The sequence below is a fragment of the Sardina pilchardus genome, chromosome 17 (genome assembly GCF_963854185.1).
Source record: "Sardina pilchardus chromosome 17, fSarPil1.1, whole genome shotgun sequence".
NCBI classification, from domain to species: Eukaryota; Metazoa; Chordata; class Actinopteri; order Clupeiformes; family Clupeidae; genus Sardina; species Sardina pilchardus.
The window spans coordinates 5,920,765-5,936,189 of record NC_085010.1 but is presented as its reverse complement, the minus strand read 5'-3'; the positions used below and the strand labels follow the sequence as shown (position 1 = coordinate 5,936,189).

General features: G+C 42.1%; 1 protein-coding gene across 1 annotated transcript in view; it reads right to left on the bottom strand.

Moving 5' to 3' along the window:
- Positions 1-5,122: 5,122 nt before the first annotated feature.
- Positions 5,123-15,425, bottom strand: part of plxnc1 (plexin C1) — a 36,145-nt gene continuing 25,842 nt past the window's right edge. The window contains exons 24-31 of the mRNA XM_062517580.1: positions 12,849-12,924; positions 10,606-10,640; positions 9,536-9,625; positions 9,096-9,262; positions 8,568-8,715; positions 8,144-8,284; positions 7,760-7,834; positions 5,123-7,293 (exon numbers count right to left, since the gene is read on the bottom strand). Coding sequence (XP_062373564.1) covers positions 7,189-7,293; positions 7,760-7,834; positions 8,144-8,284; positions 8,568-8,715; positions 9,096-9,262; positions 9,536-9,625; positions 10,606-10,640; positions 12,849-12,924 — 837 coding nt within the window. The 3' untranslated portion in view covers positions 5,123-7,188. The remainder of the gene's footprint in view (positions 7,294-7,759; positions 7,835-8,143; positions 8,285-8,567; positions 8,716-9,095; positions 9,263-9,535; positions 9,626-10,605; positions 10,641-12,848; positions 12,925-15,425) is intronic.

Below are 15,425 nucleotides of genomic sequence, written 5' to 3'. Positions count from 1 at the left end.
AAAAATAATTTCGCCAGCCAATCATTTTCTGCCGCCATCTGACAAACTTTGACTAAGCCAGTTAGACTTTTTGCATCTAAAAATGATTATATCATAGTGACACGCGAAAAAATAAACGATAGTTTAGATAACTAGGCCTGCATGAGATTTTCCCACTGGACACACCACATCAGTATTGTGCTCGTTGCTACGATACACAGGACTCACATTGAGTTGACGACCAATGAAAATGACATGGGGAAAAGAAGGAAACAAAGTAGCCTGATTTTGATCTCACCTTAGGCCTACATACTTTCCTAATTCCTACGTTACTCAGACTTTTGTTAAATCGTCAGGGCCCGGTTGCACAAGGACATGGATTTACAGCATTGAACGTGATAGGCTATTAGGCTACTGCTGCGACTTCCACCGTTTCCTTTCCAGAGATTGCTGCGCATTCACTAATGAACGCATGCAGTCTACATTGAAGTGAAACGTGCAGAACGTTGTCCAAAACAATACAATAACATTGTGTGTTGATATCTAATACAATATACACATCTGTAGACATGAAGTGGCAACTAAAGCCATTATCAGTCATGAAAACTGTGGCGGCTGCATTAAGGTTTTGGCTGAGCCAGCTAGCCAGCCAACAACTTCATCAGCCAGCCGTTCTCAAAGCAAATGGCTTCGGGGTCTATAACACTATCCATTGCAGCCTATTTGAAACCGATCATCCCCCCTCCCCCATACACTCGTCTAGGCTAGGCTACAGACATCACCGAGGCACTGAGGACAATTAACTGCCTCCCCACCCCCACCCCATCTATCTGTCCCTGCATAGGCCTACTGTAGGCTGACTGTTTAGGCAACTCGTGGAAGAATGCGCAGTGTTTCATCGCATATGCACGTTTCATAATGTTCGAATTCGCCAGCGTGCGTGTAGTTATGTGAATAGAAAAGAATAGAATATAGCCTACTTTATTGATGCCTTGTTCAAAAGGACTTCCGTCATGAATAGATTGGGAATCGAACCAACACCCCTTGGGTCCTCAAGCCGAAGCTCTAACCAGTGAGCTACAGCCTTGCTTATCAATCATGTGAAAATGTGTGTCTCAATGCTGAATCTCGAATTCACATAGAAGTTAGCTTAAATTGTAGAAACGTGTGCTTTATTTTAATAACTATTTTTCATTTACATGGCATAGTCTATGCTGGCTGATGAAGGCCTAGCTTTTTTTCAGCAGACATCGCAAACATAGCCTACACATTCGCAAAACGGAGAATATCATTCACTCATTATTTTAAATTATGCTACTTCTCACGCCTATGCCTGCTCAGCATAGCTCTCTCTATCTCCCTCCCTCCGAGGTAGCTAGCCTAGACCCTATAAGATGCTTCTCCCTAAATGAATGAAAGTTGTTTTAGAAAGTAGCCACAGTAGCCTGTAAAATGCGGCATGAAATCCTGGCTACTGTGTAATTGAAACCAGACTGTTAGGCTCTTTGTTCCAGGTGACCAGGTCCGATCATTTTCGGCGGCGCGAACATATAGGCTAAATGAATAGAAGTGAATTTGGGGAGTGAATTAGAACTAGCCACATTCACTTTTAGAGCATTTTAGTTGAAAGTCAAGTTTGCTTAAGGTTTGTTCAAGAACTCTTCCAAAGTTGTTACCTCAAACAACACAAATCAACACAAATACATGAACAGATAACTCAAACGTGCTGTATGTCATAATGAAACAAACAACCACAGATTATCAACAACACGGTCTGACACGAATGACACATGGCTTAGTGCAAACTGAATTTATGACCAAACGATTTCATTCGTGCACGAAGCGCCATCTAGCGATCATTATGTGTAAGTAAAAGCCTCCCAGTCTAAGGACTCAGCGGTCATTTGACCGCCTCGCCGCACTTTAAAGGGATAATCCGGAGTGAAATGCACTTTAGATCAATTTTTCGGACTATTGGGAGTACATACGTTGAGTTGACACCAAAATCATGTCATTCGGATGTATTTTGAGAAAGTTCGAGTTCACCGTTTTTAGCCAATACTCGTTAGCCTGGAAGTGACCGGGGCAGGTCCTTTCGCCACTACAAAACGCTATTTTTATACCTCTTCTACTGTTCCAAACAACACTACACTTACGTGGTAGTGAGTAGAGGGTCCCTAAAGCCAAACCGAAGTATCCCCACGTCTTTATGTGGTCGGATAGAGAGTCCGGAATGAATTTAATCGAGTCAGTACCTTCCGGAAATGCCGCTGCGGCAGCTGCGCAACGCTTCAACAACACTTTACTAACATTTCCGGAAAGGTACTGACTCGATTAAATTCATTCTGGACTCTCTATCCGACCACATAAAGACGTGGGGATACTTCGGTTTGGCTTTAGGGACCCTCTACTCACTACCACGTAAGTGTAGTGTTGTTTGGAACAGTAGAAGAGGTATAAAAATAGCGTTTTGTAGTGGCGAAAGGACCTGCCCCGGTCACTTCCAGGCTAACGAGTTTTGCCTAAAAACGGTGAACTCGAACTTTCTCAAAATACATCCGAATGACATGATTTTGGTGTCAACTCAACGTATGTACTCCCAATAGTCCGAAAAATTGATCTAAAGTGCATTTCACTCCGGATTATCCCTTTAAGTAGTTCACAACAGCACGGCGCTTCTAGTAGGTCGTCAAAGCGGTCAAATGACCGGGGCGCGGCGCTTCTAGGTATAAGTGGGTCAGAACGGGGCGGCGCTTCTAGTGTTAACTTACATAAAACACTGTCCTGCGGCTTATACACAATGTGGCTTATATGCGGGAAATTACTGTATTGTGATCTCCATTACGGGAGGTCGGCACACTTTAATTTTTGCTAACCCAGAGCTAACTGGCTAAATAACTTAATGGCAAGTTGCATGGCAAGTTAGCTCTTCTCGAAGGCAGAGGACAAAAGTGCGTTCAGGAAAACACCTGAATTTCCGATTTTGTCATTCCCGCGAGAGTTTAACAGGTGTGATATTTCAAAATCCCCCGTTAATTTCCCATAGAAAAATCGTCAGATACCGTATCTCCTTATATGGGCAAAGATGGTAGCTTTTTTGTAGGCGAACTTCAGAGGTCTATATCGGAAGTCGAAGGTGAGCTAAGGCGGGCTCAAAGACTGCATACACAGATAGAGCGTTCTGATTGGACAGGCTGACTTGGTGCATCATGTTTTTAAATGGTCGTGCATCATTCCCTCAGTTTGCCTTGAGATGGGAGAAATACGGATTTCAATGAAATGATTTTTTACATCATTGAAAGCAGGAAGTCCAACATTGAAATACGTATTTCTCCCATCTCAAGGCAAACTGAGGGCGAATGATGCACGACCACTCAAAAAGCTGACAACATTTCACTGCTTGCTTACCCCAAATAAGGCTCGAAAACTGGTGGCCATGAAGTATTTAATGTAGCCATGCCATGAAGGGGGAACGGGAACATTGAAATGTGCCTAGCAAATTCCCAGACATATCTTTATTTTAATTTTATAGCCATTTGAAAGTCTTGAATCTACTAACACTTGCAGGTCTGGGGCCTTTTCAGGCACTTTGAGGCAGTCTGCTATACCTTGAGATTTTAAAGTTTTTCATCTCACTAAAAACACCTACAGTATGCAAAAGTGGCACATATTATAGTTGGTGGTTGGTAGAGGTCCTCAACAATAATTATATACCTACTGTGAAGCATGGTGGGGGCAACATTATGTTGTGGAGATGTTTCTCTTCAGCGGGGACTAGGCAATTGGTCAGGATCGAAGGGAAAATGGATGCTGCCAAGTACAGCCAAATTCTTGAGGAAAACCTGCATCCCTCTGCTAGACAGCTGAAGATGGGCAGATCGTTTGCCTTCCAACACGACAATGATCTTAAACATACAGCCAAAAGAATAAAGGAGTGGCTTAAGGATAGGATGGTGAATATCCTTGAGTGGCAAAGTCAGAGCCCTGACTTAAATCCTATAGATAATCTGTGGATTGACTTGAAGAGAGCAGTCCATCGCCATTCCCTAAAGAATTTGACTGAATTTTAACAATTCTGCACGGAAGATTGGGCAAATATTCCCCAATCTAGGCGTGCAAAGCTATAATAGAGACATCCAAACAGATTGATGGCTGTAATGAAAGCAAAAGGAAGCTCCACAAAGTATTAAGTCAGGGGTATGATGACTTTTCCAACCCTGTTATTCTAGTTTTATTTTTTTTTATTAATTTTCAGAACTGCTGACTTTTTTTTCGCTGTTATGATGTTGTACTGCTAAATTTGTAGATAAAACTGGAAAAGATTATTTTATTTTTGTTTTAAAAAAATGGGTTTTGATTTCAGCCTGTAAGACAAAAAAGTAACTATTTCAAAAGGGTATGATGACTTTCTATAGGCACTGTATGTCTAGCTAAGTTTTTACCTGGAAAACAACGGTGTTGGCTCCATATAAGTAAAAAGAACATTCAAAAATGTTATTTAGTTTTACTACAAATTGGAAATAAGTCAGACTAAATGGATCACTTAGTGAGTGTCTCTTTCAAATGCAAATTAGGGTGAATGGGCTTTCTTTTATTGTTTTTACAAAGTGCCATTGATACCTTCTCACATATAAAACATGTATATTTGGAAACTAGTTGATTAAAGGTTTCTAATGGTATCACTTATGTGTTTCTAGGACAAAAACTAGCAGAGATTGAGATGTGTGTTAAAATCCCCAGGGGAGGACACTTGCAGAGAAACTTAACCGTTCATTAGTTTTCATTAGCGTTTATTTACATGTTTTTCACACACATACTGACAAATTGCACATGAAAATCGTAATAAAACTTAGCACACATAAAAATAAGTGTTAGTTGATTAGTCGATGATTAAAATAAGCTTAATTTGTTTAGACAAAAACATCCCAGCTGTGTCTATTGCTAGCATCATGTACTGGTAGTGGACCAGAGACCAAACCCATACAGCAGGACATTAATATATAAGTGTATGTGTGTGTGTGTGTGTGTGTGTGTGTGTGTGTGTTCGTGCGTGCGTATTCGTGTGTGTGTGTGTGTGTGTGTGTGTGTGTGTGTATATGACCTTGAAAGTGACTGACACAGATAAACAAACCAAAGGAAAGAGGAATGTGACCTGAATTTAATAAACAATGGTTAAAAATATACAAATGATTAAAAATAACAAATTGTTAAAAAATATACAAATGGTTAAAAATATACAAATGGTTAAAAATAAACAAATGGAGGTGGTGTCATTACAGTCAGTAGACACTCCAATCCCCCTCAGGTCCTCAGTAACAACAATAGGGAACCTAAGTCTCCGCCCCAACAAGCAGCAACAAGTCTTATTTGAGCGTCCCCCCTTGCCGGTGAAAATACCATGAGTCAGAGGATTATACACACCAAATAAGTTGTATTTATCCATAGACTGTACATAAACTACCGTTAAATGACATAGTTGGCAGTAAGATGTAACCGCTAACTATCAAAACCGCCAGCCAACTAGTGAGTCTCTCGTTCAAGTTGGTGACGTAAATCGTTTGAGACGAGAGATGTACTGTAGTCCACTGAGCGGATTCACACAAAACTAACATAACCTTTAAAGTCTATGGAACAACAGTACTTTATTGACGTGAAAAAATATCTTTTAAATTCACACACATCTTTGTGAAATGCCCAGTACAATTCGAACGAGACCAAAAAATAATTATTATCTCTCCATTGACTCCCGTTCATAATTTTTCACAATTTAGGTCCAATGGACCGGAAGCAAATGCGCGTCACTTAGGTTCCCTATGCTGTAGTCACCTGCCACCCCCCAACACACAAAACGCACACACACACACACACACTAGAGTTCTCAACGGGTCGGGTCGGGTCGGCCCGACAAACCCGACGGGACCCGCGGCTTCGGGTCAAAAATATAAGCGGATGACTCGGGTCGGGTCGGTCTTCGGGCTTAATATTTTCCGCTCAGTGAAAAAAAAACAAAAAAACATGTATTAATCATCGCTGCTGTTTACCGCGAATCATCATGAATTTCACCTTGGGGATCAATAAAGTATCTATCTATCTATACCGTAAGTTTGGCTGCTGCATGCAACGTGCATGCAATCATGGAGCGGGTTCCTGTGCAAGTGGGCTATATGTCTTTGTGATTAGCTAACAACTCATTGCCATCAAAGTGAAGCGTGTATGAAGCGGTTATTGTTCAATAGGCTATCATGCTCTGTGGATGATTCTGCCTTTCTTATAGCAAGAACAGTACGTTTTCCCATTTATATCATGTTTGTATTGTGGAAAATATCGTTTCACTAGGTTTTTACGTGGGTTAGGTAGGCCACTGCACATAATTGTGCCCTTAATGACCGTCCATCTCCATTGGATAACATGGAAACACTCGACCGCCAGCGTCGGGCCGCGTGCGTGGTTCGGGTAGATAATTCATATTTATGTGTCGGGCTACATCGGGCTCGGGCTTTGAAAGCCACGGGCCGGGTCGGATCGGGTTGTAATTTTCAGGCCCGTTGAGAAGTCTAACACACACACACACACACACACACACAAACACACACACACACACACACACACACACTCACTCAGTGCAAATACATGTGCATAACATGCTGATTAAAGGCCGGTGCCCACCGGACACGTACACGGCACGACACGACAAGAAAAAAAAAATAGAACTCCATTGTTTTTAACGGAGAGCAAAGCCCACTAGAAACGCCTGCCGCGCAGCAGCCGCAAAGGGATTGAAAACTGTTCTAAAACCGTGCACATCAAGTCCACACCACACACACTGAACGCCGTGTCCGGTGGGCACCGGCCTTTAAGTTCTGTCTGAGTATTAGCAGACAGAAGTGGACAACAAGAACGTAAAGCGCTCCGTACGTACACGCCGCTGGCATGAGTGTGGTGCACTCTGCTCTGGACATTCGATTGCATTACATTTCACTGTTCTCACTAGAACTAGAACCCTTTTAAGGAAACGGGGGGTGCCTCTCATTTGGTCTTTTATACACCCTCCCTTCCTTCCTCGATCCTCGTCCTCACTGATCTAGGTAAAGAATGATGGGCGGCAACAATGGGATATTCTATCCAGTGTTAGTTATAGATTAGTGGGAAAGAGCCTCGAGGACCGAGCATCGAGGATGGAGGACAGAGTTTAAGAGCCACCCACGGTCTTCACTCCCAGGCCGTCTTCTTGTTGCTCTCAAACAGCTCTTTCACCTTCTGCAGTTCCTCTGTCAGCCCAGATGGGGCACTGTTCTGTTTCAGTGTCTGTGAGATCTGAGAGGAACACACAAAAGAAGTCAGGACCCTGAAGAAGACGCACTGCGTCGAAACGTCAGTCGTTTGTGCACCACAATAAAAAAAGTTTATTTAATCCAAGTGCTCCAGTCATCTCTGGGTTAGTCTTTTAGAAGTAGCCCAGCCAGCGTTTCACACAAAAGAAGTGCCTCAGAAAACAGGAGCCTTTTAAGGAACTATCTGCTTAAACAAATGCACTGCCCTGTATCCAATTACACTGATAGGAAGAGGTATCACATGGCTAGGTATAAACTAATATAAGATATCATTGGATTTGGTCAAGTACATTTAGCAGAAAGTCCCTGTGTCAGCTTGTGCAAAGAGAAAACCGACATAACTTGTGCAAAGATCTACTCACACTAAAACACAGCATGAGTAAAACTGATGGTGATTTTGTTTAAGAAGTTTAATAATAATGTTTAGTCAGTGTCTGTTGGGAACATACCTCGTTAAAGTAACGAGAAAGGAATTTGTAGATTTCACCGAGGGCCACAGATTCATTGAACTCATTTTCATGTTTCTAAAATGCAAAAGAACACAAGAGAAAATTACCAGAGTAAATAAACAACAATGTATTGATTTACTCAACCCTTCCCCTGAAAAAACACTGCGGAGAATTATATCTAAACACTACAAAACTAATCTGAACTATTTATTTTATTTGTTTGTGTTGCTTTCATTCTTTTCTCTTCACCAATAGTGTTGTGTGCCAGTATCATATCTTATGATTTGTAAGGCTCTCTAGGTGTTTCCAAGGGGATGTACAGAGAGTGAAACACAGGACCACAGCATGTTTACTTCCTCAAACACAAGTTCCGTAAAAACACACCTTTGATTCCTGCTCCAGGAACTCTTTGAACTCCGAGCTGTCGAGTGCTGATTGGTCCTTCACCTTGTTGTAGTAGGCCTTCACTTCCTGCTTATATTGAGGGATGTCTTTGGCATACAGTAGCTTATTGGTCGGGGCGTGCTGCGGGTCACACACACACACACACATAAAGCTTAGGATCTTAGTGTGTGTGTGTGTGTGTGTGTGTGTGTGTGTGTGTGTGTGTGTGTGTGTGTGTGTGTGTGTGTGTGTGTGTGTGTCTGCATCATACATTTTACCTTCACAAGCTATTGCTCGCTAAGGGAGAAGGAGTCCATGAAGGTCTGAGCGCCCACAGTGTGTGTGTGTGTGTGTGTGTGTGTGTGTGTGTGTGTGTGTGTGTGTGTGTGTGTGTGTGTGTGTGTGCGCGCATCATAAACGTTACCTTCCCAAGCTGTTGCTCGGTGAGGGAGAAGGAGTCCATGAAGGCCTGAGCTACGACAGACAGGCAGCCGTCCAGGTGTGGCGTCTTCTCCAGGTCAAACACAAACTGGGGGTTCTTCAGAATGTTCACCCAGAAGCGCAGAGGCAGGCTGGGATGGTGGAGGACCCAGAAAGAGAAGTAAATCAGGGAACAATGGCACAAGGGCATGAAAACCGTCACTCACAAAACACCCTGGACTGGCCGATTGAATCTCAAGGGGAGCCAGAGATTGATTGACAGTGTCATCTATTTGCAGAGATGAACAGCTTGGCTTCCGAAAGTAACATATTTGTTCCAACCATTTACTAAACCATGTGAAACAATGTTTCAGCCAGGTCGATAAGCTAAGTAGTGAATTCACTTGTGTTAAGTGTACAGGCAGAAAGAATAGACGGCAGGACACATGTCAACACAGTATGTATCTGTGTGCCCCATTAGTCTCAAGTGCCCGCGGGACTAGCCTCACCCCGCGACGCCATCCACCCCTACCTGTTGGTCTTCCAAATGTGCACCACATCAGGGTCACTGATCTTCTTGTTTTCTGCCTGGCCGTCCAGGAAATCAAAGAAGTGCTTGACGGCATGTAGAGGCTTATTGTTATTGGTCATACCCCAGATGGTTCTGAAGAGATTCTCTACATAGGAATGCACAGCCACCTGTTTGGATGGTGAATGAATGAATGAATGAATCAATCAATCAATCAATCAATCAATCAATCAATAAATGTATCAATTCAATGGATCGATCGATCAATCAATCGATGGATGGATTGATCGATCTATCAATCAATCGATGGATGGATCGATCAATCAATCAATCAGTCAATTAATCACACAATCAATCACTCAATCAATCAGTCAACCAATTACATGATTAATGTATTGTGTTTACTCTATGTGTAGGTATGTATTGCATGTATGATAACTGACCTTGGTAGAGAGCAGCTTGGTAAGATACACCTCTTTGACCTTGAGTTTTTTCCCCTCTGCACTTTTGCTGTCTGCTAGCTCGGGGTCAATCTGTAGGCAAAAAAACACGTTTTTACAGTCCCCTGTAGTCAGCCGGTGTGATCCCTTTTATATCAGTATAGCAGGTACCACTTATTACAAGTAATTTCCATGCAGTTTCTAGTGCAATTACTCTGCTGTTTCTAGGTTATAGCGATGCAAACAGCATTAATTAAGGTGGTAATTTCTATGGTATTTTTTATGTAATTTCATGGTAATAATCTTTTGAGCTCCTTATTACAAGTCATTTCCATGCAGTTTCCAATGCAATAACTCGTTTGTTTTTAGGTAACAGCTTTCATTTTAAGTATAATAAAATGTTCAAAATTTGAAACTTTACTTATTGTTTTTGTTTAATTACCTGAAAAAGAAAGCACAGGTCAGGTGACCCAAGAGATAACAAGATGGCACTTCATTTAAAAACACAGTGTTATGAGAGAGCCTTTTGGTCTGGGGTGGTTGTATGGGTAACACTGAGGTAAGGGTGAAACATTCACAACTAGAAAAGCACTCAGAGAGCGCAGACCTCCGCCTGTATTGTTCTTCCTAGGTTGTCATACATTTGCACCTAAAGTATTCAGATCGCCACCACGTGGCCATACCATGCCATTACATCACTAAGCGAAACTAAAGATCACTCCCAAAATGTAATCGTTTCTTCCTTGGGTCATTTCTGACCTTTATATCTTAAAAATGTTATCAAAATGGATCCATTACTTTTTTAGTTATCTTGCTAACAAACAGACAGGCAAACAAACAAACAAACACTGGTCCCCGATAAAAACATAACCTCCTTGGCGGAGGTAAAAATCCCCAAAAGACAAGTGTGGACTATCTATAATCAGTGCACAGAGAAATAATAAACATTTAACAGACAAGCAGCAAACTAAAAAAGAAACAACTAGAACGTTTTTTTTTCTGGTGCCACAACCTTTAAATATAATATAACTTTAAGAACAACCACACAAACATGGATATAAACTTCTACTCACCAGGTGATAGTACTTTGTTTCAAAGTCAGGTTCCTCTGTTAATCACACACACACACACACACACACACACACACACACACACACACACACATGCAACATACATGTTTGTATAGGATACAGTAGTTCTACTGTTTTATAAAACATGTTTACCTTATTTTTTATGTATAGACATTTTATAAATAAATTGCCTAATATTCTTCAAAATTTTTATATCAAGAACTCAGGGTTGCTGAGAAGTTTTGTTAAACTGCCCAATGAAAAACAATAACGGCATTCTACTGTATTCTATTCCATTCCATTCCATTCTATTCAGTAGAGAGAACAGTCAGTCAGTTCAGTCAGTGGAGAAAACAGAGAGTTCTGTCATTTCTAGGACAAGAGTAACAGCTGTATTTGATAGGGGTGAGTGGAGCAACAGAAGGTAATTTGAGAGCGTGGGAAAAAAAGGAGTTTTATTTTCCGGATGAGTGGATCACGGCAGATTAATAATCTCATGTGGTCTAATCTGGAGCGGCGTTGCGGCTCTCTGTTCTGCTCTGAGGGCCTCTTTGTACTGTGGGACTCGAGGGCTTATCCCCTGGTGTTCCGCTCAGACATTAGGTAACGGCACACGGCCAGAGCCAAACCAGGAGTCTGAGTAGCCAACATTCGCCTTGTGGACCTTTTGCTCATTCATAAAAAGTCCAAATGGTACAAAAAATATCAAAGGCCTACGTTAATGCCAGATAGTGTGTGCCTCTGTGAAGGATTGACAGTCTAGTGCAGTGGTTCTCAAACTTTTTCTTTCATTCCCCACTTTAATCAAGGGGGCTTTCTCGAGCCCCACCTGTCCATCATCGCTCTATAGAAAGTATAGGTCAAGCTCAAAATTGTCATATTTATAACGTCACTTGCTAAATATACATCAGTAGGCCTAACAAATAACAGTTTACTAAAGATAAATATCAGTTCAAAAATAGAGAAAATAAAAATCTAAATCAATGACCAATAACGTCAGTTTTTTGTCATTGACAAGGTGTCAATCCTTGCTTCAAAAAAAGCTGATTTCCAATAATACAGCAAAAGGGCCAACTATATGCTACCATTGTGTTATAAATGAAGTTCAACACTCTCACAACCTCGTTCAAAATCTTATTCAGGTCAAGCCTTGACGCGAGCGCTTCCCTGAATGAAACAGTCCGTCTGTTGCGCATCAGGCACTACCCTCTTTATCACGACGATAGCATTTATTTGACCTGCTATCATCTGTGCGCCAACCGAGCAAAGTCCCTCACAGTTTTCCCATTTGATTACCTGTTCTGCCACGTAGACTAATTGTTGAGATCAATGTTGAATAGTTCATCTGCAGTGGCCCTACTTTTGGCATACTCGCAGAATAGAATATCTTCGCCCGCTGTCAAGTTAACAAAGCGGACATAAGCAATAACTAAACCACCTTTGTGGTGGCCTTGTCCACTTGCAAGGCAAAACATGAGTGTTTGCGTTTGTCAAGCAGTTGTTCTTCGAGATCGCAGAACAGCAATTGTGTCGTCGGACAGATAGCCAAGATATCCTTCAATTTTACTGCGCTCGTCTCGAACATAAACAGGGTTTTTTTTCCCGCTGCAATTAAATCCGACATCAATCATTTTTTTCGGACTATGGTTCCAGGACAGACATTCTCATCTGGTCAATGATAGGCCTACAAGAGTCTAGATTACCTTGTTTGTGTTTGTTTTGTGAGATGGAGGTGCATTCTCGTAATTATCAATAAAGAAAGGCACAGGCTACAGATTAAAAAGAAATCTCCGGTTTTTCACGTCAGCTCGCGCCCCACCTGGCACGTCTCTGCGCCCCACTAGTGGGGCGCGCCCCACAGTTTGAGAAACGCTGGTCTAGTGTGTGTGTGTGTGTGTGTGTGTGATGGAGTGCCGTTACTATGAGTAAGGTGAGTATACACTCTGACTGCATTACCGAGCCTGGCTGTTTGGGGTTCTGGTCAAGCTCTAGGTGTGCCCTTTGGTACCTCGGAGACTCAAGTTGAAGGTCGGGTGGGGAGACGGGTTAGCCTGACGTAGCCATACTCTAAACTCTATTCAGAATTTGAGTCTGGATCCGAAGCATTGGGACATAATTACAGGAACGTGTTTCAACCGAAAAAAAACAACAACAAACCTCACAGTGATCTAAATACATTAACTGTATGTCTGTGGCCACTGTGGTGAGGAAGGGCAGTGTGTGTGTGTGAGTGTGTGCGTACTCACCTTTGAAACTGAGTGTAGGGCTCTGAGGAAGCTGCACTTTCCTTGTGATGACCTTGATGGTGGCCCCGTCAGGGATCTGTGGAGAGAGAGAGAAAGAGCATTTCTTGGTGTCTTTTCCCCATCAGGGCAGCATTATTTAGCAGGCAGCACAGTCCTATGTTATTAAAGCAGTCTAGGGCTGCACAGTTTGGGGAAAATCACCCAATCACAATCTTTCCAACTGGCCATAGCATGTATCAAAAAAAGGCTACTGTATTTGGGAAATACCAGAAATACTTTCTAAACCATCCATATCTGTCGATTTAACCTATTCCTTCATCACTACACTGACTCTGTTGATTAAACAGACAATTAAAAAGCTGTACATACTGTATTTCAAATACATGTATCATAAATACATACTGCCCATCCCTGGATGTGACAAGATTTACCACATATTCACAAACAGCATGATCCATTGCAGCCTTTGCAATGAGCTAATTGCATTAGTTCAATTTGTGACCGCACAGTTAATTGAAAATCAATTAAGTTAATTGAAAATCAATTAACTGTGCAGCTCCACTACAGTCACTTGACATGTTAGGACTGCAGTCATATGGAGGCTATACCATAAGCTCAGTCTCTTATATAACAGCACATGAGGGAGCTTAAGGGGAGGCATTAAGGGACACACACACACACACACACACACATACACATACTGTATATGTGTATATAGGCTACACACACACACACACACACACACACACACACACACACACACACACACACGTATAGGCTACACACACACACACACACACACACACGCACAAGACAAACAGTTACAAAACTGTAACTGCTCTCCTTAAATTCACACCTACAGTATTCACATTAACATCTCTCTCTCTTTTTCACACACACAGTCTCTCTCTCTCTCTCTCTCTCTCTCTCTCTCTCTCTCTCTCTCTCTCTCTCTCTCTCTCTCTCTCCTCTCTCTCTCTCCCTCACTCACTCACTCTATTTCACAAACAAACACAAACACACACACACAACGTGGGTAATTACCCTAGTGATAGAGAATGGAAATGTTTTCTAGGGATTTAATCTAATTGGAGTGTTATCAGAATGTGTGTAGTAACACACAGATTAAATTAACTCCCTAGAACACACATTACTTGATGACCTTTTGACAGAGACACACTTGTCCACACACACACACACACACACACACACACACACACACACACACACACACACACACACACACACAGCAGACTTAAGTGCAGTCAGCAAGCACCTCTGGGCACACACACACACACACACACACACACACACACACACACACACACACACACACAAGGTGCTCTGGTAGTGTGGAGTGTGTGCAGTGGTAGTAGTGCAAAAATGATCAGTGCAATAACTTTGCTTGTTATTAAAGGTTGGGTACGGAATTAGCAAAACAGACGGCAGAGTTTGAACATATACAACCTCAAGTCCCGCCCTCCATGCACGAGCGACAATTCAAATGCGCAGCGCGAGAGCGAGCCAGGCTAAATGAAATGCCAGCCTGGCGTCTACAGCACTATGAGCTCTAGTCTCCATACAATCACTCACATCAACTTCCCCAATTACATTCTTTATTCACCTCCAAAGGGTTGTAGTACATATGGTTCAGTAGCCATAGGTGTGTATATTTGAACAGAATCTGGTTTGTTCTTACCAGGGCGATTATCTCCTGAAATATCCGAGTTTAGTGCTGGCCCGTTGGTTCGCCTATTCCACCGTAGCTCCAAGCTGTTAAGTTTCGATTTCATGTTTACAGCACTCTTCGTGTCACGGTAAAATGTATTTTTTGCTACATAGCTTATTTATTGCGTGGGTGATTGAGTTTCCGTAGGTATCCGCTGCCTTAGTTAGTTTGTATAGAAATGAAGTGACACATATACAACAAGAGGGGAACATGGACGTGCAGCAGCAGGCAGTTGGTTTCGTTTCAGCACTGACTCGCGGTCACCAGCTTTCGAAAGGGTCGCGCGCGGTGGGGAGGGGGAGGAGGAAGAGGAGTAAGACGTTAGATTGACGAACGAGCTGTGAAATGATGGTATGGGGTGAGGAATTCTATTGGCTGGAGTTTTTCGAGCCCTGCCCGTTCCGCAGATGATTGACGTGTTTAATTTCCATTTCAGTGCTTCCAACTTAGTGGCTATAAGTGGGTTAGGAATAGGATTTCAAGTGATTTTGCAAAAATGGCCAACAAAGCTCATTCCATACCCTACCTTTAAATATTAACTAAGACTATGAAAAGACAAACATGTAAACATACTAGAATTGCTTAACAAACTAGAAAAATACTAGTACAGTATAGGGAAAAATAATATGCAATAGGGAATGAGCTACAAGGTGTAGAAGGGCTACAACATATATTAAAATATATATATATAAATATAAAATATACTGTAGCCAAGTGTCCAGTCAAGTGGACAGTACCTGCACAAGCTCATCACTGACCCAGTGGAGTTACATCGCACAGTGTCACCTTTAACATCACAGCACACACACACTCACTCACACACACATGCACACGCACATACGCACGCA